This window comes from Hoplias malabaricus, chromosome X2, assembly GCF_029633855.1.
Source record: "Hoplias malabaricus isolate fHopMal1 chromosome X2, fHopMal1.hap1, whole genome shotgun sequence".
In the NCBI taxonomy this organism is placed as follows: Eukaryota; Metazoa; Chordata; class Actinopteri; order Characiformes; family Erythrinidae; genus Hoplias; species Hoplias malabaricus.
Window position 1 is genome coordinate 16,436,901 of NC_089819.1, and position 22,337 is coordinate 16,459,237.

The following is a 22,337-nucleotide window of genomic DNA, read 5'->3' on the forward strand; positions in this document are numbered from 1 at the left end:
ATTAATGTATTATGAATGTATAATAATTGTATAATAAGTGCAGATTCGTGTAGAACACTGAAAGTTTGAAATTCGTGTAGAAACTGAAACATACAGATTATTTGAATGTTAAAGATTTCAGTGAAACGAGTTTCATTTGATCAAATCTATTTTTGTCGTTGCTTTAAATTGAAAAGAAATTGAAAAATCAGAGAAATATCTTAGCAACGTGTAAAACAATCCTCTAAACAAATATAAAATGAAAGTCTGTCTGTACAATGAGCTGAAAGAGCAACACTGTGCTTATTGCACGAGTCATTAAGTTATTACGAGTGCATCAAAACATAGGGGTGAGCTGAATCTTTCAGAACTCTTGTGTTTATCCTGAGTTTAGACCCGCGTCTGAACTGTAGACCACTTAATGGATTCACACACAGTTAAATAATAATAATAATAATAATAATAATAATAATAAATACATTTTAAGCTCTTTGTGCTGAAACATTTTGAAAAGTTTTTATTCCTCGACGCAGAATTAACTCGAGATTAATAAATGAAGATGAAATATTGCAGACACGTGATTAGTGTGACAGTAAACCCAGGCCGTTACAGCGGGGACCCATTTGGAGAATTCCAGAATCGCTATTCAGTGATTTTAACGGAAAAGCTTTCTTCGCGCATTTCACACACACCTGAAACCAGAGGCTTTTCCCTCTGCACGCGCGCTTCATCCGGGCTCCTGGCTCTGGTGGGTAGCTGGGGGTGGAGGAATGGGTGGAGCTGCTAGATATTGTTTGGTTTAGAATGAAGAGAAGGAGGAAGATCATCACAATAAAGAGAATAAAGAAGGCCTTAAAAAGGCAGGACTTTTCTAATGTGATAATGACCCCTATCCATCAGTCCTACCCTTCATCATCATCATCACCATCATCATCGTCGTTGTTGTGGTGGTCGTCATCTCTCTGTGTGTCTGTAATTCGGCTTCATTGGACGGCAATAACTTCATTTAGAGCTTCATCTTTGGGGCTCGCGCTCTTAATGAGGATGCACTGACGAGCTTAAAGCCTCGGAGGAGTCCGTTAGTGTTGATGAGACTCATCTATAATGTTGTGAGTGAGTAGCAGGTTCACCCCCCACCCCCTCGCGCCATAAAGCCCCCCACACACAGCCCACCGGCCCAGCAGGACTCAGTGCGTCTCCCATGCCGCGCCACATCACAGGCAGCTGGGGAAGCGCGGTACTGGAAAGGGCTTTAGAGCGCCCTAATCTGGTTTCATTGAAAGGGCCTCTTGTTGTTTGGAAAGGATCAGGTTTTATCGTGTCCTCTCTCCGGGGTCGCCCGAGCTCGCGCTCTGTGTGGGATTTCCGTCCTCAGCTGAAGATGACGGACTGTAATGTTACTGTAATCTTACTCCTCTCTCCGAGAGATTTTAAGGCCCGGTTCCTCAGGTCCTCGGTCTTAGAACTGGACAAAGAGAGAGGGAAGAGGGAACAAAGAGGACAGACGTGTGGTCAACCTCCCCATGCTCTGCTCATCTGCGGAAAAGTGAAGCCTGCTTATTAAACAACATAAATACAGCACTTACGGAGCGCAAAGTACAGCAGCTCTGAGGCAAACGTACCGCGCACCTGTGTGGATGTGTATCCAACACGGTCCTTACGACATTGTTTATCTTATATTTGTGCTTTACTTTGAAGTACAAAAAAAGTAAAAAATAAATAAATAAATAAAAATTAATAATAAAAAAAACACCGTAAAGTGAAACAAAATAAAGTAAAAACTAAACAAAATAAAGTAGAATAAAGCAAAGCAACATCACAGAAAGTAAATCAAATCAGGGTCAATTAAAGGCACAGGAACGCAACGCAAATAAAGTAACGCACAGGAAAATGTAGTAAAATTACTACTAAATGTGGTTACGATTCTAGCGGCGAGTCTAATATAAAGATTTTACCTGAAGCAAAGTTGAATAAAACTAAACAAAGTCCAGCTATTAAATTAATAACAGATTCTTACGAAACCAATTTTTTTCTCTTTATTTTTTTAAACACGGAACCTGTCCAAGTCGTCAATTTACAAAACAAAACACGTCTAAACAGTGAAACAAAACTGAAAACGAAACGAAACTAAGTGAAACGAAACGAAAAAAAAAACAGTGGTGTTTTTTATTTGGACAGAGATGAAGTCGGATTAGTGCTGGACCTCACTGCGTTCTGAGGGGAGACCGAATGGAAAATATAGCACTTGTTTTTTTTTCCGTGAAACTTACTAAAAAGCTAAAAAAAAACTTAGGGAAACGAATCTCTTGTGCACTGCAAATTATTTAACGTCACTTCCGCATATAAATATATGTGTATAAAAGGTATAATACAAATCTATTACTAATACAATAATTATTAATATTTCCTTCCGTTGTTGCCACAGTTTATATTAGAATTAGGAGTTAAATTAAAGGGAAATTGTTATAACGTCTCTTTAAACTGAAAAAAAAACCCGACAATAATAATATATCAAAATAATAATAACAATGAATGAATGAATACTTTTTTTGAATGAATGAAAAATTTTCCGGATGTACTGAAATTGTTGGTGTCTCTGAGGCTGGGAAAGTCTGCGGTTATTTTGTGTAATGTTTAGAATTGTTCTAGAGATGGTTCCTCACTGAGAAACTATCACCTCTCGGCGACTGGGGAGTTTCTACTTCGTGCGGAAATCAGACGGATGTGTGTTCCGTGTTTGTAAATGACCAGATGATAACGTTATTTCTCATTGTTTCGTTCCGCTCTTCACGCGCGGTTATTACACACTCGGTGTTCGCCTCAGCCTTCGGGAGGGTGTTTTATATTTTGATAAAGGGGCGTTTAAAGAGATCACAATCTGCTTCAGCGTAGCGCAGCTTCATCCGTGACCCTCCTCTCTGACCTGCGCAGAACGCTCCTCCGCGGCTGAACGCTCATATTGTTGAATATTTGGGTCCGTTCATCAATGTCACACTAACACAGTAAACGACTGCGTTCATGCGCAGTAATTTATTCAGGCGCACCTGAGATTTGTCCAGGTAATAATAAAACACACACACACACACACAGACAGACGGAATGATCTCGAAGGCTAATGCTCATAATGTTTTGACAAAACCAGGTCTGTGCGTCTCCTCACTTTCCCCTCCATTGTGATCTCTCCTCACATCTCCACACCACCTGAGCTTACACAAGTTTCCTTTAGCGCCCTAAAATCCACCCCCCCCCACACACACACACAAAGTCTGATCCTGTTGCTGAAATGGATTTGATTTCAGTGCCAGGCTTTTACTCTGTGGTCTGTATGACCCCCAGTATCAGAGAGGAGGAAATTGAAAGGGCGGCACAGTCCACAGTGCTGGAGCCTAGGAGCTGCCATTAAAGCCACATAAAACGCCTCTGGCAGCAGCTGTTGACCACTCCACACTGTCCTGATCCCCCAAAACAGTGTGCTGTGCTCAGGGGCTACAGCTTCACACACAGGGAGGAGCAGCCACACACACACAGGTGGGTGTGACACTGTGTGGGTGCCATTGGCATTACAGGACTGCAGCAGCAATGTAATCTCAGCAGAACATGAATAACTATGAACATGAAATGGATGGACAGACCATCAAAGATCAGTCAAGAATTAAAGAGGAAAATAATTAATATCATTTTAAAAAGTTGAGAGTGGATGGATGAAAGAGGAGATACACCAACTTTATAAAGAATGAGAATATGTTTAAATAATAAAGAGGTTTGAAAACTGAAACATGGACAGATAGAGAAGTAACTCGACCACAAACTTTTTCAGAACGGCAGACAGATTTATAGAAAGAGACAGAGATTGATCAATAGACAGATAGAGCGATAGATGGATGGATGGACAGGAGAGGAACAGATATTAAAAGAGAAGCACATGCAGAGGGAGAGGGTTTTTGGATTTTCTTTTATTCAACACAATAAAACATTGATTGTTGCAGTTTGTTGACCCGTAAAATGTAAGGGTGAGATTTCCCTTCAGAGGCGAGCATATAATTATGCAAATAGAGAAGTGTCAGAGCTGTGATGTGGAGAGCGGAGGCGAGGCAGGGCAGCTTTCACTCGGCCTGGAGCTCACGACAAATCTCACACAGGAAAGAGGGAGCGAGCATGTGAAGGATTCGGGTGTAAGGCGAGTTCAGAGCAACTCCATTGTACAGAGTCTTCTGAATGCGATCTGATCACGCAGTGGCCATATTCACACTCGGCATTAGCTGCTCTGAGATGTGTGAAGACCACTGCTCATTGTCCAAACAACCAGGATGGCTGGGCTGGTACCACATCCAGTCTGTTCTCCATCTTCACCCTGGAGCATTAAGTCTGACAAAAAAACTAATCTGGCAGCAGAACTGTTGATAAAAATACATAATGAACTTGAATTTATTGCCAATGGAGCACCTGCACATCTTCTGAAGGTTTGGTTCCTGGACAAAATAAGACTTTCAAAAACAGTCAAGTCCTAATAGAGGACACCAGCGTTTTTTGGAATCTACCACTTTAGTCTTCAGTGAACACAAACTCTTCAGTCTTCAAAGTTCAGGCACTTCTGGTCAAATGAATGAATTGATTTTGCGAGTGACAACACGTTTCAGTAAACAGTGAAGCACAGAAAGGGTTAATCTCCTTAATTTAACAAATTAGACAAAAAAAGTCTACAAACCAACTCGTGTTTCATGCATCTCCGTCTATGTTAAACTCTTCTAAAATGACCAGGATTATGCCGCATTGAACATGCACTCCTTGTAGAAGAAGTGTTAACTTATTTTCACGTGGAAAATCAACAACACATGTAACACATAACAGATGTAATTACAAGCACACCTCATATCCATCCAGTTTTCCGCGTCTATGCAAATGAAGTAAAACACTGAATAAGAAGATGCAGATGAGAGGTAAAGTGAAAGCACTTTAATTAGAGCTGGCGATGGTTAAAGGCAGGAACTGTGCGAGTTTGAGGAGAAACGTGCTGCTCTGGGCTCCATCTGATCTGCTGCTGCTTTGACTGACACTTCTTGTGTTTAACACTGGCCTCATTGTGCGTGTGGGCCTCTCCTCTCCTCTTTCTCGGCAGAGCTGTGGCGCTGTTACGTGAGCTGAGCAGGTGAGGACGGCGGCTCACCTTCCCTGGGAACAGGGCAGCCAGGCGGCCTTATCGGAGCGCTGACCTCTGACACCACAACTCCTCACACTGAAAGCGATGCCTTCCCCAGCACTGGACTGTAAATAGTGTGAGTCAGAGTGAGACCTAAGGAATAAAAGCTCTAGTAAAGACGTTTTTTTTTTTACTGTGGTGGAGGGGAATGAAGGAGAGAACAAAAACACAGCATACACCAGTACAAATTAAGGCACCAAAAAGGGTTCTTCGGAGCCATGGCTTGAAGAACGTGTTTTGGTTCCTTAAAGGAACTAAAGTTCTTTATTAGTTTCTAAACACAGACGGAAGACTTTTAATTTCAAACCAGAGCTGTACATATTTCAGAGAGCGGTTATAGATCAACAAATAAACAATGGTGTCATAATATAAGCTTAGAAAATTATTTATTCCATAACAGCCATGATTTTTGCAGATCATCATAAAAAGAAGAATATTAACAATATTAAATCAACGATTAAAAGCCAATAGAGTGGAAATGCAACTATGGCAAAGTAGGATGCATTAGCAACGATTTCGGAATGACTTACGTTACACTGATATGCAGAAGACTGAAAACTAAAATCATAACGAATAATCATTTCACCAACAAACCACTTTAACATCCCCCATTCAAAACGACTGATTTCTCAATATAAATGTAGAAATCACTTGATTAAAAAATAGCAAGTGTTAAAACGCTTCATAATTTACATATCAAATGTAGGCCTGTATTCGGATTTGGTTTAAGGCTGCACTTCTCACACACAGTCGGCTCACGACATATGGCTTAGTAGTCTATACTAGAAAAAAAAAAACAGAAAACTGAATTTGCCTTGTTTATTCCTAAGGCAAGTGTATTCAAATTCCAGAGCGATCTCACTTCTCCAACTCAGCAGTAAATAAGCAACGTCCTGCAATTAAAGATAAAGAAATTGTGCATTTTTTCACTTCTACTACACTATTAAAAGTTAAACTTCAGTCTCAAAGTAAACAACAAAAAAACCCCTAAAAGCATCTGATGTTCCTGAATGTGGATATATTTAGTGCACTATTTATTTTGGTTAAAACGTAAAATATGCAAACACTGAAATAGCCTGCCTTTAAAGATCTAGAAGTCGGTCCCCACAGTGACAGAGCAGTGGAAGATTATTTGGAGTCAGAGCAGAGTGATGTGCTGACGCGTCTGAACGACGTATCTTTAAGCTTTGATTAATACCACATTGTCTTGAAGACAATGTCTGTTGTTTATGCCAAAAAAAAGTGACATAACATGTGCTTTATAGGGAGAGCGGAGGATGTTAAAAATGTGAGATTTACCAGGCGTGAGCACTGGAAAAAAGGGAGGATACACTGTGCAAACAACTAAAGGAATCCCTTTTATGCTTTGGATATTAACTCTCCCGATCCTGACACGCAGGAAGGACACGGCGGATATTCCGACACTGGTGAACCGACTTATCTTTTCTGTTCAGAAGAAATATCCTTAAAACTCAACCTTGATATGTGGCTTTACGAGATTTAAAAGCAGGAAAGGCTTTTTTAAACCTACAGCACGCTGCTCGTGGCTTTCGGGATATCAATCTTCTTTCTCTGTTTAAATTCCACGGACGTTAATACGATTATAAATCAACTACTCAGATTATTACTTGCCACGAAAGATCTGTGTCAAATATGTATATTCATGAGCAAAATGACTAAGTATTGCGAGTTCCACAGCACTGAACGAATCCCGGAATTGGCAACAAGTCCGGAATCTGAAGTATGTAAATGTCCAAAGCACGGCAGCACTTCAAATACATATTTGACCCAGGTCAAGGCAAAAGTGGGAGAAAGCTGCAGAGGAAAATAGGCAGAGCTGCTGGAGGACTGAAAGTGGGCTCTAGGACCTCGGGGGGACAAGAGCGTGTGTGTGAGCGTGTATGTGTTTCCCAGGCATTAGCTCAGTTCAGAGCGATGTCAGGACAATTAGAGGTGCACCGCGAGGCGCAGTGCGGAGCCGCCTGTCAGCCTTAATCTGGCCACCGACGGGTCGCCACCGAATCCACACAGCAGCCCAGGGGAGGCACAAGCAGTGGAGCCATATTGCTTTGACAGTTGCACTCATCTAGAAGTAATGCAAAACGCTATTCTGATGTATACACACCGACCCTGCACTCCACGACATGAGACAATGTGCTGGAAGCAGGGCCTGCAGGGGAGGGTTATTTTTCATTAAGAGCGAAAGAAGAAACTCATACAGGGTGGAGGGAGAGGGCTCGGAGCTTCTCTGATGTTCTAGAGGTCCTCATGCTTGACTCGGTTGGAGCTGCGTGTAGGTACGGTGCTCGACGGCTCCTCTTCATCCTCGCCTTCATCCATTTGATGCTCCAGATGTTTGTCAAAGAACTTGAAGATGGAGTGAAAGCTTCTCCATGAAGTCAGCTCGTGTCTCTCAGTGCCTGTGAACAGAGCAGAGGCAGAGTGAAGATGCAAAGATTAGACTGAAAACGAAAATAAAGACGGATTATGTGTTAAAGGGCAGTGCTGTGACCTTTCAGATGAAATTATTATTATTTTTTTTTGTTGGATGTACAGCTGAGGTCCAAGACTTCAGACTTTTGTGGATGTGTGTCCAAACAACTTAATAAAACTGACGCTGCAGAACGGTTTGGAATAGTTCCTGCATGTGAGCAAGTGTAATACAGTAGAGTGAAAATGTCAGAAACCTGCCTTTACTTATTTTCTTTGCAGTGGCGCCAAAGCTAAAATTCCCAGGTTAATCCTGAACATATTTAATAATATTAAGGTGGTTCTGAGAACATTCACAGCTCAATATTTGACTTGACTTTGGCTTGTTGACAACTCCATGTCCTTTCAGGCCCATAGCATTAAGTTCATTCCTAATTATGTCTAACATATATCTTATGTCTAATGTGCCCAGCTATAAAACAGGCCAGTCCGACTGGAAAGTGCACAAACAGTGTGGTTTCTGACCTTTCTATAGTAATGCAGATTCATCAGACTTTGGTGTCGAACCCTGGAGTACCACACACAAGCTCTCGCCGTATCAAGTTCTGTATATATCCCTTACCACTTTTTCATTTATTGAGACGTATGCAAAGCAATGAACAATGGAAGCACTGACCACCGCCGGTGGAAGATTGAGTGTTCTCTCTGGTGACTAAAGCCCAGCTATCAGTTCATCCACGGAAAGGCTCGGTTTCTGCCTCTTGCGGCAGGTTAAAGAATTCCCATGTTCGGGTCACTGGGCTCTGGAGGAGTGACATGTACACCTCAAGTCCCCGTCGTACCTTTCAAAGTCCTCATCGAACCTTTTCAAAGTCCTTAAGGCACCTCTCCACAATGAGAGCAACAGCGAGCCAGGCACTTAAACACTGTAATTTGTCGTTTTATTGTGTTATCTGTCAGCGTGTTATCTCCTCTCCGAGCACTCTCCATGTACAGTATTCCAGCAGCACTTGTCCAGCCCCATGTTATTGAGCGCAGCTGAAATTTTTACAACCCCACTGATTTCTCACGTTCAACAGTGCCTTTGTCTGAAAGCACTTTCTGCGCGGTGCATAGAGGATTGGCTCGATACGTCTTTTTTGTCGTTCCTTTCTTTTCTTGCGACCGAACTGAAAGGGCCTACCCGCAGGGATACAATTAAAAAGCACCTTTAAGGCCCATGCCAAAAGAGTTCTCAAATGGCCACCACACTGACCTCCATGTTTATTAGATTGACCTTTGTCTGGCCAGTATTGATGAAGATAGCAGTGCTGAGATGTGTGAGGGAGTGTGCATCAATGGGTTTTTTCTAGCTTGGCGAGTGATCAGCGCCTCAGGTCAAGTTTACCAAGCTGGCAATCAGCGAGTCAATAACTCCTGCCCAAACAATCTCTTTACCTGTGTAGGTCCTGGCACAACACACCACTGGAGAAGAAGACATCGCCTCCTTCACGGCTCTTATTTATAATTTATATCCAATTTAAAGCACAGGGCTTCCAATTGTTCTCTCTTTCCCTTCAACTAGCCCCCTCTCTCTCTCTTTCTCGCTCTCTCTTTTTTCCCCCTCTCCCTCTCTCTCTCTCTCCTTCTTCTTCAGGAGTGATCAATGGTGGAGGGCTTACTTTTTGTTACCTTGAACCAGCGGTGAACTCCTGAGCGGGCGAAAGCTTCTCGCACTGATCCTCGCTACAGGGTCAGCAACAGTGCATCTCCAAGCAGAAATGCAAATTACGCGGGGCCCTGGGGCGACCCCCGCAGGAGCTCCGCCCCCACTGGCCACATCAACCTCTGACGAGCACTCGCCAGCGCGCTTCACTAATAGGCTTTTATTACACCACTGTGCCATTCACTAATTGCCAAGATGTGTCGAATGTAATCAATAGTGTATGTGTGGGTTACACTTGATCATACGGCGAGAACGGAGAAGGACAGTCATGTGCAGTCAGGCCGCAAATTCAATTAATGCCTTTAAGATGTGCCCACGGATTACGAGTCATTTTTCTCCAGGAAGACGGGTCTGTCTCACAAAGAGGAAGAAATATGACAGTCACTCTTTCTCTCGCTCTCTTTTTTTTCCAGGGATTCTGTTTTCCAGGAGGGATTTTTTATAAGCTGTTGGCTGTCAGAGGGATATAGCTGATAAATTTCTGCCTCATGAAAGTAGTATTAATGTCAAATTAAAAAATCATTACAACGTAACTGGGAGGATTATTAAACTATCAGTAGCTCATTTACTCTAAGAGTAAAAAAAAGAAAAATCAAACTAAACATTTATTTAATTACTAAGGCTATGCTCTGTTTGTTAATTTAATAAAGTATGCTGTATTTACACACTTTTATTAATGCTTGGAATAGGCATCACTTGAGTATTACATTTATTTTTGCAAGGACGGAGTGAACAGTGAATACTCATGGCCGCATAAAAACGGCGATGAACTGTGATAAGCAACAAATTAAATTTAATCTTTAATAACATAAAATAATATTTATACCACGTGTAAATGAAGTAAAATCAATTACAGTGTATTTAACAATTTTATTGCGGAGACTTGAATTTACTGTTTTTTTTTGTTGTTGTTGTTGTTTATTTGTATCATTTTATTTGGCTATGGAACTTCAGTGCATGGTGTTTATTATTTAGAAAATGTCCAGGTTTAAAAGCGCCCAGATGTTAAGTGTTGTTTGCACTGTACTGAAAGTGTGTAATAATTTTAAATAAATACAAAAATAAACATAACCACGTTAACAGAGTTACATGATTTCCATACGCACTTAAAGAAAGAATAAGTTCTAAAAACATGGAGCAGTAAGGAACGCCAACACTCTAGAGCTCGGGAACAGAACACAGTTTGTAAAGTTCATTGTGTGCTTTACGATTCGCTCTTTTGAGATTATTCTTCCAGACAGTAGATCTAATCAGTCTGATGCTTAATGCCTAACTGGATTCTTTCAGGATCTTTAAATAGCTCTTTAATCACTTTGGGATAAACAGGGTTTTTAAAAACAAACAAACAAACAAACACAAGTTATAACCCCACTACCTAATAAGTCACAAATGGTAATCCTAGCTGCCGGTGAGGCATCAAAGAACAAACACTAGGGGAATGAGCAGTCGCAGCACTGCTGTGAGTTTTACTCCACGCCAAACAGAAAAAAAAAAATATCAAAGTGTGCTGATTATAATTAGCCTCCATCTGTAGCATGCCATTCAAACCTGTCTCTTAATTGATTGAACACGACTGGCATATTTCATTTAATTTTCAAAATTGTTTGCTTTCATTATGCAGGCGTTTTGATATGTCGTAATTGCACTGTGGTGGGGAAATAACGGTATCTTAGAATCTAGTATTTATTAAATGAATAAATAAATAAATACATACATAAACAAATATGGAGTATTTTCATTTATTTTCATTTATGTTCGTTTATGTTTCGCATCACAATCGAGAAATCACAACAATGTATATATAAATATTTACCTGAGCAAATATAATATTGGAATGTACACGTTTTCCTAATTTATTCCAACAGGAGGGAACAGACTGAGAAGCTACACTGTCAGTGAAGGGAAACAAGAGGCTGCTAACAGAACTTGTGTGTGCCGTGTGTGTCCCTGTTGGCGTACGAGTTGGAGTTCCAACCCCGGCTCTCTATGATATTTGTTTGCTCGATGCCCTGGTGGTTTGGCTCTTTGGCGGTGCATGCCTGACCGAGGGAAAGGGGATCTGAGTGTGCTCAGCTTGGGGACTAATGAGACCAGACGAGGTGCCAATGTTCTTACACACCGCACCAACCCAACTCTCAGTAAATGGAGAATATGCAAAGCCACAAGCCGTGTTTCATAAGACGGCTAATCAAATCTATATTTACACATATACAACCTCGCCGCAACAGCCCCCCTCCCTTAGAAAAGCATGCAGCATCGCACTTCATGCCCAATGCTGGAAGCACGTTTTACAGTTATTACTGTTGTGGCAAAATCATGCCTTGTTTATACTGGGTGTAATTAAATTAATGTATAAAAACACACACTCACACTCGCAGATACAAAGGAGGGGAAAACCCATAAACACACGCACCTACAATTTCATCAAAAAGTCACACCACTCTAATGCAATTCGCTGTCAACACTTGCCCATGTAAGGGATGGTGTCTGCTGATGTTTTCCCCCCTCTCTGCCTCTTTTAATTACTTTACTTATTATTGTCGTTGGAGCAAACAGAGGCAGAACTCATTACACAACCATAAATGAGAAAAGCTGAACGAGTGGCTGCAGGGCCTGCTCAGAGGACTTGCAATTCACTTTAGAGAGAGAGAGAGAGAGAGAGAGATGGAGAGAAAACCACAAAGTTATCACAACTCTCTTTCCACATTATTCAAATTGAGGAGTTTTGAACTATGCCAGTATTAAATGTGTGGTCCACTGCACGTGCCCAGAGTGTCCCTGAACCAGGACTTACACGGCAACCGCACAAGATTTAACTCTTTTTTTTATTATTATTATTTCATTTTCCATTTACAAGACTGTGTGTGTAATAAAGATCACAGCTTATGAAGATGAAAATTGACACCCATAGAGCAAGGCCAGTTTGGGCTATCCACTATGAAGCTCTCCTCTTTGCCAGTGGCTTATGGTGTGGTAAGTATTCAAATACTGAGGACATAGGCTTGAATGGTCGAGTGGCTCAATTGAAAGAATGGCCTAACGACTACACATTAGTCTCACATGACCATTAGGGCTTAGGAGGTAAATTAAGTTCTGCTTAAAGTTGGCTAGTGAGGAAGGTACCCTAACTCCACTCAACTCTCCCAAAGACAGAACAAAAATACCTTTATCATTACCATAATTTAGCGCATTTTTATATTCTATTTGTTTAAAATGTAAGAGATAGTTTAATATTATAAAATACATTTTTAAAAACTTACCGAACATCTACCTTCTGTTTTTACATCTCACACCTTCTGTATTTTACACCCGTTGTGTATCACACCTATCTGTGTGATAGAGCACCATGTCTCATATCCAGGAGGAGGGCAAGGCAAGAAAAAAGAAACATCACTGACAGTGCAGTAAAATTACAGGAGATTTCAAGGCTAATTTGAGGTCTAATTTGTTGGCAAGTCAAACAACCTCAGTCCACATTAGCATGATTAAGTTAGCCCTGTTCAAATGACTGCGTATCTCCGAGATAACTCGGGGAGGAGCGGGCACAAAAGCAAACGACAGTGACGGGGAAGCCCGGAGAGCAAACAACTCCTAAGCTCCTCTGGCTAATCATCATGGTGCTAGCATATTCATGAAGGAGACAAGGCAGATTGATGCCGGTGCTAGCTTTTTTCACAGCGCAACTGATGATTAGACAGCTAGTCTGCTGAGATTTAGGAGAGAGACACAAGACACAGAGAGTGCTTTAGAGCCTGAGAGGGTAATATACACCTTCACATGGGTGTGCACAACACACACACACACACACACACACACACACACACGCACACACGCAAACACACGCACACACTTACACTTCAATCCACTGGGAGCAAACTGGCAACAATTAAAATGCCCAGCTGCTTGTCTAGCACAAGCAGCCCTTTATGACATGACTGTCACTCCCTCCAGCTATCAGGTAAACAGAAAAAGGACGAATACTTGAATGAAAGGAGGGAGAATCACATGGTAACAAATGAACCGAGGCTTAACGTCAGTCTCTGTGTACAATGCGACTCAGACACAGGCCTAGAAGAGAGCTAATTCACACAAGCTTAGCCTAGCATAATGGGATGTGACAGGAGCGCACAATGGAATGTGGCGTATCAATTGAAAAAAATTGCACATGCAGTGGCAGATTTTATTTTGGGACACTGTTAACGCAGACAAAAGCATAAAAAGACTCCAAATTCCAGATTTTATTTACAGCTAAGTGTTTACTGACAGAGTAATGTCATATTTAGCACTTGTTTATATAGTGCTTATCATGCATTGTGCTAGAGCTGTAATAGCACATGGTACACTATACTACTCTTTGAGCGTCACAACACAATTGTCTAGGCATACAGTACAAGATAAGCACTATTATTACGTACGTCGAAGGCTATAAAGGGAAGCAGCTATTGTCTGGCATCTTCAGATAAGCCTATAGATAAACAAATGCAATAAGGCCAAACATTGGGGAATAAACAATCTACACTTCCTTCTCTTGCTGCTTGTAAGGTATGACAAGTCGGAACCGATGTCAGATTAGAGCACACAAATCAGCTGCTTCTATACAGAAAAGGCCTTAATAACCTCCATAGGTCCTAACTACGCCACTTAATTACTTAGCAATTCTTAAGAGTGAAGAAACAAATGCCATTACAAAAGAAGAACAGCACGCTTTATGAATCCATCAGAGCTAGGCTTACGCTGAAAGTCCTTGTGCTTCGCGTAGGGCAGGGCGAGTCCCATAAAATCATAGACCTTGATAACTCAGAGACAATGCGGGTGAGTGTATGAGTGCAGAGGCACAAGCCGAATCAATAGCTGCTCAATACATAAATAAGGGCATGGGGCTGAGTGTGTTTACAAAGGGAGCAGCAGGAGTCAAGAACAGGAGCAAGCTCTCTAGTCTTTGAGCCATGGCACATGTGTCATCCATATTGACAGTGTGTAAACTGGAGTGAGGAGGATCAGTCTTTGGCTTGGCTGAGATGTGAGTCCACAAGTCTCACAGGAACACTGAGCAAGGCTGAGAGGGAAAAAAATGCAAACTGGGTGAACCAGTTCACAGATTTGATCAGATTTCATGCATAACTGAGATACTGCACTGTACTTTAAAGTGTAAGTGTAGGGTGATGCAACAAGGTGTAAATCAGATAATGTCAATCACACCAACACCAAAGTCAAGAGAAACTAGCTTTTACCTTTTAATTTTACTGTTACTACTATTAGCATAAACTATTATTGACAATTCAGGGTTATCATAGTCCTAATGCAGCATCACCAACGTGTCCAAAATCCAAACATACTGACAACTGCTATATTCCATGATACTCGTATCATGGAATATAGCAGTTGTCAGTCCCAGATTTTCATTCATTTATTTCACAGTGGAATGTCTTGATCAGGAAAACAAAATAACAGAAATACAAGCCACTCATTAGTCATCTTGTTCCTCTGATCACACAAAATAATACATTTTCCAATCCAAATTGCACACTAAATGAACCTGCACGGTGGCTACGGCAAAAAACAAAAGACATCAAGAAGAAACAACGTCTCATGCATATTTAATATAGTGGTAGAGGACATAGTAGCACACAGAACGCTTGGGGTTCCACAAACAGATAGTGATTTTACAGTTTCCAATGAGAACAAGCAAATGGATAACTGCTCCGGTGACTGCTTTAATGGGGCGACTTTCTTTTTTATTTTGGGATTAGTAATGAGCATGTCCAAGTCATGTGGTTAACTGTTATTGTGACACTGTTCTTTGCAATATGCAAATAAGCCCTCAGACCAAGGATCAGGACCACAAGGAAACCCTTGCAGACAAGGAGAGAACACAACAAACTACTCAGCGGTATCAATTAATTTAGCTGGATATCTCTGAGTAGTTTGGTGTTATCTCTCTTTGTCTGCAGGGGTTTCCTCCCACAGTTCAAAAACACATGTTGGTAGGTGCAGTGGATATTCAAACAGATGTTAGTGTGTGGTGCCCAGTATGAATCAGTGACTATGCCAAATGTCATCACTGGTCCCAAACACAAGACTCAACACTCAGACAAACTTCAGCTGTAAAGAGCCCTCCACGGTTCTCAGGTAGAGAACTTCCTGTCCACTCTCCATCCTGAGAGCGTCTCGAGTATGGAGACTGTTGTCTGGCTGTGCTGCCATTTGCAATTAGGGGTCGTCTTCAGAGTGGCCCATGTACGACTGGTGGCAGACATGACGGTGTTAGCGTTAGCGGCTAATGCATGGGGTTACACTTCACTTGGGCCAGGCAGGCGGGCTGACCTTGCTGTCCCCACATTAGCTCTGTTATCTTGGAGGGGGGAGAGTGGTAGTAGAGATAGGCCTGGAGTGGGCAGCGGGGGCGGGGCAGAGCAGAAATAGATCACTTAGGGGAACAAAGTGTAATTAATGGGTGGATGGAGATAAAAGGGTCCTGGCTGCTATCTGGGAATGTGCTAATGGGGTTCACACACACTCAGCAAGACCAGGGGACGAACCCTTACAGAGTGTGAGCTAATGTGTGCTTGTATGGAGAGAAAGCCAGTATAAGTATGTTGGTAATGACTTGGTAATGCATAAGAAAAATTCTTGTAGCGAGTATGTAATGCAATTAAGTTGACCGTGTTCCTGGGATGCTCCGAGTGTTCATATGGTCAGTACATGTGTACACAGACTAGAATCAGAGTTATCAACACTTGACATCAAAGACAAAAACAACCTCATATGGGTATCTTCCAAAAAGGTTTAGCTTCCATTCTCAAGCTTGACTCCAACGATTACTTATTCAGCGAGTAGATTTCTTGACGATATAGTAATTACTTGACGAAATTCATTGGTAGGATGAGTTAATCAATGTTAAAATATGTAAATATTTTGTTGCTATCATAATTAATTCTATAATAGTTTCCTATGTTATTCTAAAAATATAGATTAAGATTCTTAACAAAGAGCCCGAACACCACAGTGAGTAAAGTGCCTACTCTGTAACTGGACAGTGATCCATTATGACATCATCTTACCAGTTGTTTGTTTCATTTCCTGTAATACATTCTTAAGTTAATCTAAGATAATCTAAGATATTTTATGTTTCTTTCAATCAATCAATCAACCAACCAACCAACCAATCAAGGGGCATGGTTTTAAGTGGGAACATTTTTGATTGTTTCAACTTGTTAACATAACAAAAAAAATTTATTTTACTTTATCATGATTTTTAAGAAAGTACTGTGATGGATTTTTGTGAACAGGTACAGAGAGAAGTCATGGTCTACGCCACAAAATTCTCTTTCAAACTTTCTTCTAATCTTCTTAATATGCATTTAAACACTGTCTGACACTTATGTTCACACACTTTCTACCCTCACATCAACCCCATGAGTGATGTTATTACACTTGGCTCTGTGGCAGGTCTTCAAATGAACTAGACGTTGTTGTTTACTCAGCAGAGGGCCGGAGGAAGCACGGCGGTCAGCTGAAGGTCAGGCCATGGTGACGAAGAGGACGCTAATTGACAGGAACTTCCGAACGACCTCCTGTCTGCTCGGCTCCCTGCGTCAGGAGCCCGGCCAGGAGCCGGCTGGGGAGCCTCAATGACGGGGCCCGGCCCCTCTGTACTGGGTGGTTGTTTAAATTGGATTTCCCCTGTTTGTTTCAGGACAGACAGTGGAAGGAGGACACGAGGGCAAAGGTACGGGATTCCCCCGGCCTACAGATGGTGAGGAATGGACGGGGCGAGGCAGACGTGGACACTGATAAGACAGAAATGTTCGTTTTTGTGAAAACATACTGTGCTTCAAATCATACAGGCCTTTTCACTTCAGGGAAATTTTGCCTGTAATAATTGTTCGAAATATTCACTTACAAACTTCCATGACCGAAAGCAATTCTAAGTGTTTTTAATTTCAAGCAGATTATAACAAATCCTGTTAGTTTCAAAGGACATTTGAACCTTAACGAAACTGAATGCAGTAATCAACAATGAGCAAATGGTTTTTACGTTTTTGCATTTATTCTGTAGCTCTTTTAATTCAGTCTTTGACCTACGTTTAACCCCAAAACGTCCAGTTGTGCTGTGTGATAGTAGCACTGAGCGAGCATGAGACTGCAATTTGTCAGGAGAGAGAAAAATTTCAAAGAAAAATAAAAAAAAAAAAACCTCTGCAAGCCTTCAATTTGACCTTGGACTATTTGGACAGCACCAGCAGAGAGTGATGGTATGAGGAAGAGAGAGAAAGAGAAAAATTTAATGTCTACACAACAAATAGGAAAATAACTAGCAATCCAAAGGGTTTTACTATGGTTTTCTATCCCTAACAAAGACATTCCACAACGCGTCTTCTGCAAATAAATACAAAACGAAGTAAAAAAAAAAACAGAGTGAAAAAGTGAAAAATACTGAAAAGATTTTTAAAAAAACACAGCTGAAGTTGGTGAAACTAGTAGCTACAAAAACGTCCCCCTTGTCATGTACAGAGCTGATGTGAATGTGTTCACAAAATACACAAACACTGTGAAAAAACAACAACAACAACAACAAAAAGAGAATGATTCATACGGTAAAAGCTGCCAAAATTAGCAGTTGTGAGAAACTAGCGGACAGGTGGCCAGTTTCCGATCAATCCTAGAAACTTAGTCAAACATAACGAGCAGGGGCAGAAAGTTCACCGCAAACAGCCCACCCAAACAAAGCCATGCAAACAAACAAACAACAAAAGCTGGCGTCTGAAAGCGTCTCATTTGAAGCATAAACAAAGCGTAGGAAGAGTTAACCTTCTGATAGTCCGCCTCAGCCCTCAGTGTTATGTATTTTTCATGTCATGCGAGTCAGAGACAGAATAATTATCTCACTTTCTCTCCACAGATGAGTACAGGGGGCTGAAGCCACTAACCTGTCTCTGCTCTCTACCCTCGTTTACATCCACTAGGATGAACTGAGATGTAGGAATGCAGGGAGAGAGAGAGAGAAAATGTGAACGCATGGAGCAAGGCTAATTTAGTGGGGTGGTTTCCACAGCAAGGTCACCTGTCTTTATGCTTCAGTTTCATGGCCACACTGACCTCAAAAAGAGGCACAATCTGTCCTTGCTAGGGGCAAAACCACACACACACACACACACACACACACCACCATGACCAATTCCACAGACCTTTATCTGACAATGTGGCTGACATCTGACTCCCGCACTCATGTAGGACACACAGATGTATCAACTTGCTGTGACCGTGGAGCCAGGTATGATTAATCAAAATTATATCAGGGATCTGGGGCTGAGCTAGGACAAGACCGCGTGGATAGTGAGGGGTCAAAAGACTCTCTCAATCCTGCTCTATCGACTGCAGAGGTGAGAGCAAGCGAGAGGAGCAGCAAATAGAATAAAATGATCGATACGTTCTCACCTGTCAGGAGGGAGGAGAGTGCTTAAAGAAGAGCAAACTTTCACCCCGCAGCATATCATATTGATCAAGGGATGTAAAGCCAAGAGCTTTCACTGCTTCCAACCTATATGAAGCAGGACACTGAGATAACATTGTCTGAAGAGATCAGAACGGGTGCAAAGGTGCCTCTGATAGTGAGGGTGTGAGTGAAGTGTGAGTGTATGAGAGCGTGTATGCGTGAAAATGTAAAAAGAATATGTACGACAAACCTGATTTACTGACCTACTGTCCTGAGAAAACGTGAAAAAATTATCCTTCATTTATTAAACCTCTAGATTAATTTCAGTTTTTCAGAAGGTATCTTCAGGGATATTTTTACACAAATTAAAAGCTAGAGTCTTAGAATCTGGTCGCGTTTTCTGCTCCACACCGAAGTAATCCCAATGATGTTGAGGTCTGGGCTCTGGGACAGGAAGTCAATGGTTGAGTGAACCTCAGCATATTTATTTGACTTGCAATATTTTGTAGTCTATTTTCTTTAATATTATTGGCTTCCTGACAGCCAATCAGTGGATGTAAACACTGAAAATAACACAATTTTATCAGATCTGAAGAAAATTTGGACCTGGATTTTCCCGTTTCTGAAACATAAGAGTGTTAGGGAGTGCTTATCTGATGGTGATAGCTTTGCTGAAATTTTGCTTTCCTCATAAGAGTGGTTGTTGTCCACAGAAATATCTCCTACACTGTAAAAAATGTCTGTAAATTTTACGGTGGAAAACTGTAAAACCATGACAGTAAATGACTGTAAACTCTAAAAAGGTTGAAAACAGTTTCTGTAACAGTGAAATACCGTAAATACTTTTATCAGCCAAAATACAATTTTTTACATCTCTTTACTGTAAAATATACATTATTTCACTGTTAAACACACAAACCATTAGGGATGGTACAAGTGTCCAAGGACTGGGAGGAGCTGAGACTCATTAGGGAGCTCCCAGCATGCTTTGCTTCTCCATATTTTCTGTGATTTTCAGAGTTTCTTTGTTTTTTTCTGTCTTTGAGACTTACTGATTTTGGGTTGCATTCGGGTGATCACTGTGTGTGTTTGTGTTTTTGTGCATATTATGTTGAGACGTGTGTTGGTCAGGAAAGTTCACCATCAGCCTGTGTTCCGCGTGTGGCACCCAGATACCGAACATTTCTTTAGTCCTTTCAGCAATATCTTCTTTTAAGGGCTGAATACATGATGCAGTTTGGCTATATCTAAATATGGCTATGTCTCAGTCTCCTTTCTCTAATTTGTCACACAATTTACATGTTAATTTTATAGCAAAACAATGTTTATTTGTTATTTTTATGTAAATACCATGTTTTTTACAGTGTATATCTGTTTTTTAACTGAAATGTACTGTAAACAAAACAGTCCTTAAATGTAAAATTTATGATTGCCAAAAACGTGACCACAGCTGCCAGTATTTTACCGTAAATTTTACGGATTTTTTTTTACAGTGTAGAAAATAAAGAACTCAATGACCATTTTGACTGTATATAAAATAAATAAATGCTACTCTGCAAAGCAAACACAGCTGGGCCGTGACAGCTCCTTTTAAAAGACGGGTTCCAAACAGGTGTGCGCTAGAAACATGTCCTGTATCCCATCCTACTCCTTTACACAACTTAAGCAGTACTGCATTTGAAATACGCTGCATCAAATCATTTTTACAGACTTAGCACTCTGTAATCTGTTAAACAAGCATTTGATTTGCATGGCTTAGAATGCAGAATGAATTGTCCTGCCAACCTCTTCATGCCACATTTGATAAACAGGCCACGGTAAATAAGGCTGTCACAATGAGCTTTATTTATTACACTGCAATCTAATAATTGTACAGACATTGTTAAACAGTTTTAAAAGGTAAACTGAACAGTAACAATTCACGGCTTCCACTGATATTTAAATTAGATAAAGCTTTGTACCTTTTGCCCATTTATCCCCACTATAACATCTGTTCAAATACACTCTCCCAAGTGTGTAATTAGGAGATGCAGCTTTGCATTGTAGTGTGAATAAGAGAAAATGTAGCTTTTAGAAACATGGATGCAAGGTTGTCATGTGACCTTTACAAATCCAAAATGGAAACAACTGCCCTCATGCCCTTTACTATATTAGGTATATTAATTTCATATTTAGCTGCACTGTATACACACAGACAGTGTTTTGGCATGCAACACTGCAGGTTGGCTGATATGTGGCATTTATATAAACAAAATGACATAGCAGTCATGGGTCATCTTCAACATTCACCTTTTCTGTCGTTTTTGTGTTTTATCGTGGACGAGGATCTTCTGAGAAATGGGGTGAAAACACTAGTGTAGCCAAAACACAAAAACAGCAGTTTGCGTTTTACCCATGTCAGTATGGACCTAGCTTCGCATTGCCAGACTCTAAAGGAAGAGATTTAACAAGGCCAACAACCGCCTACTACTGCAGGGAAAAAATATTTGACTGACACGCAAAAGGACTGCAAATTTGGTGTGAGGTTTGTTGGCAGTCTTTCACGTCGGACCAATACCAGAGCCAATACGAATTGATGCACTGAAGTATCGCTGTAAGAGCAGATGCAGGGACAGCCAATCAAAATGCAACTGGCAGAATCCTGACAGTGAGGCCAGATTAGTGTGCTGACGGTATCAGACTCTGTCTGTGGGTGGCGCATCTGTGGCTGTGACTAGTGTGACTCTAGACTTTTGAATCCCACTGTAAAGAATTTATAATGTGCATCATCATGATGCAAATTGTCAAGGTAAGACTAAATTAATTGAAAACATTTTAAAATGAAAATCTTTCTCTTTCTGTGAAGTTATGTTTGGGTGGCTCAACGAAATCCTCATTATTAGCATAACATCAGGAAATAATATCAAAAATGTAATACAAAAATGCAACCTGAAAGCTTGGCAACAAGTGTGTGTGTGTGTGTGTGAGAGAGAAATAGATATGGTGGCTAAAGTGTGGGTGGTGCAGAAAGATACCCCCCATCATAACTTCACTGTGTAAATTCCCTTTGTTCTGTTTACTGTGTGTAATTTATGTCTCAGAGTTCAAACACAGCTTTATCTGCACTCAGCTGCTAAGTGATAGGATTTCATGTTTTATGGGTGCCGGTGCCCTCTCTCTCTCCATGCAAAAAGGGACTACTGCAATCCAGCAAGCACTGTAGACTCACTTTCAACCGAACCCCTCCTCGCACTAACAAACCCCCCACCCCCTCAACGTCTCTACCCAAGGCTTAAGTGCCTCGTTAATCCCTCCCTCTCCTCAATAGCACCCACAGCCATCAATCCTTCCCCAAAACGGCCCAATCGGCTCGAGTTTTATTACCGTGCGCCTTTGGTTATGGGGCTGCTGGCGCGGTTTAAATCCTTGTTTCTCTCCACTTCTTTACCAGTGTGCTGACCTCTGGAGCCCTGGCATCTCCAAACCAAGCCGCTCGTGTTGGATTGATGTTCTAAAATGTTATGATGGTGCTTTTGCAGCACCACTGGTTTATGGATGATATATTCCATCATGTGGTTTCACAAGCTGAAGCATTTGGAGACGTTACTCCA

The 22,337-nt window shown here is 41.2% G+C and overlaps 1 protein-coding gene across 3 annotated transcripts in view; it reads right to left on the bottom strand.

Annotated features, from left to right (window-relative positions):
* Positions 1–4,924: 4,924 nt before the first annotated feature.
* LOC136677543 (cotranscriptional regulator ARB2A homolog) overlaps positions 4,925–22,337 on the bottom strand; it is a 172,399-nt gene continuing 154,986 nt past the window's right edge. For 2 of the 3 annotated variants that reach the window (XM_066655124.1, XM_066655123.1), the window contains exon 11: positions 4,925–7,596. In XM_066655124.1, the coding sequence (XP_066511221.1) occupies positions 7,433–7,596 (164 nt within the window). In that variant the 3' untranslated portion in view covers positions 4,925–7,432. The remainder of the gene's footprint in view (positions 7,597–22,337) is intronic. The other variant, XM_066655122.1, reaches the window with a different exon arrangement.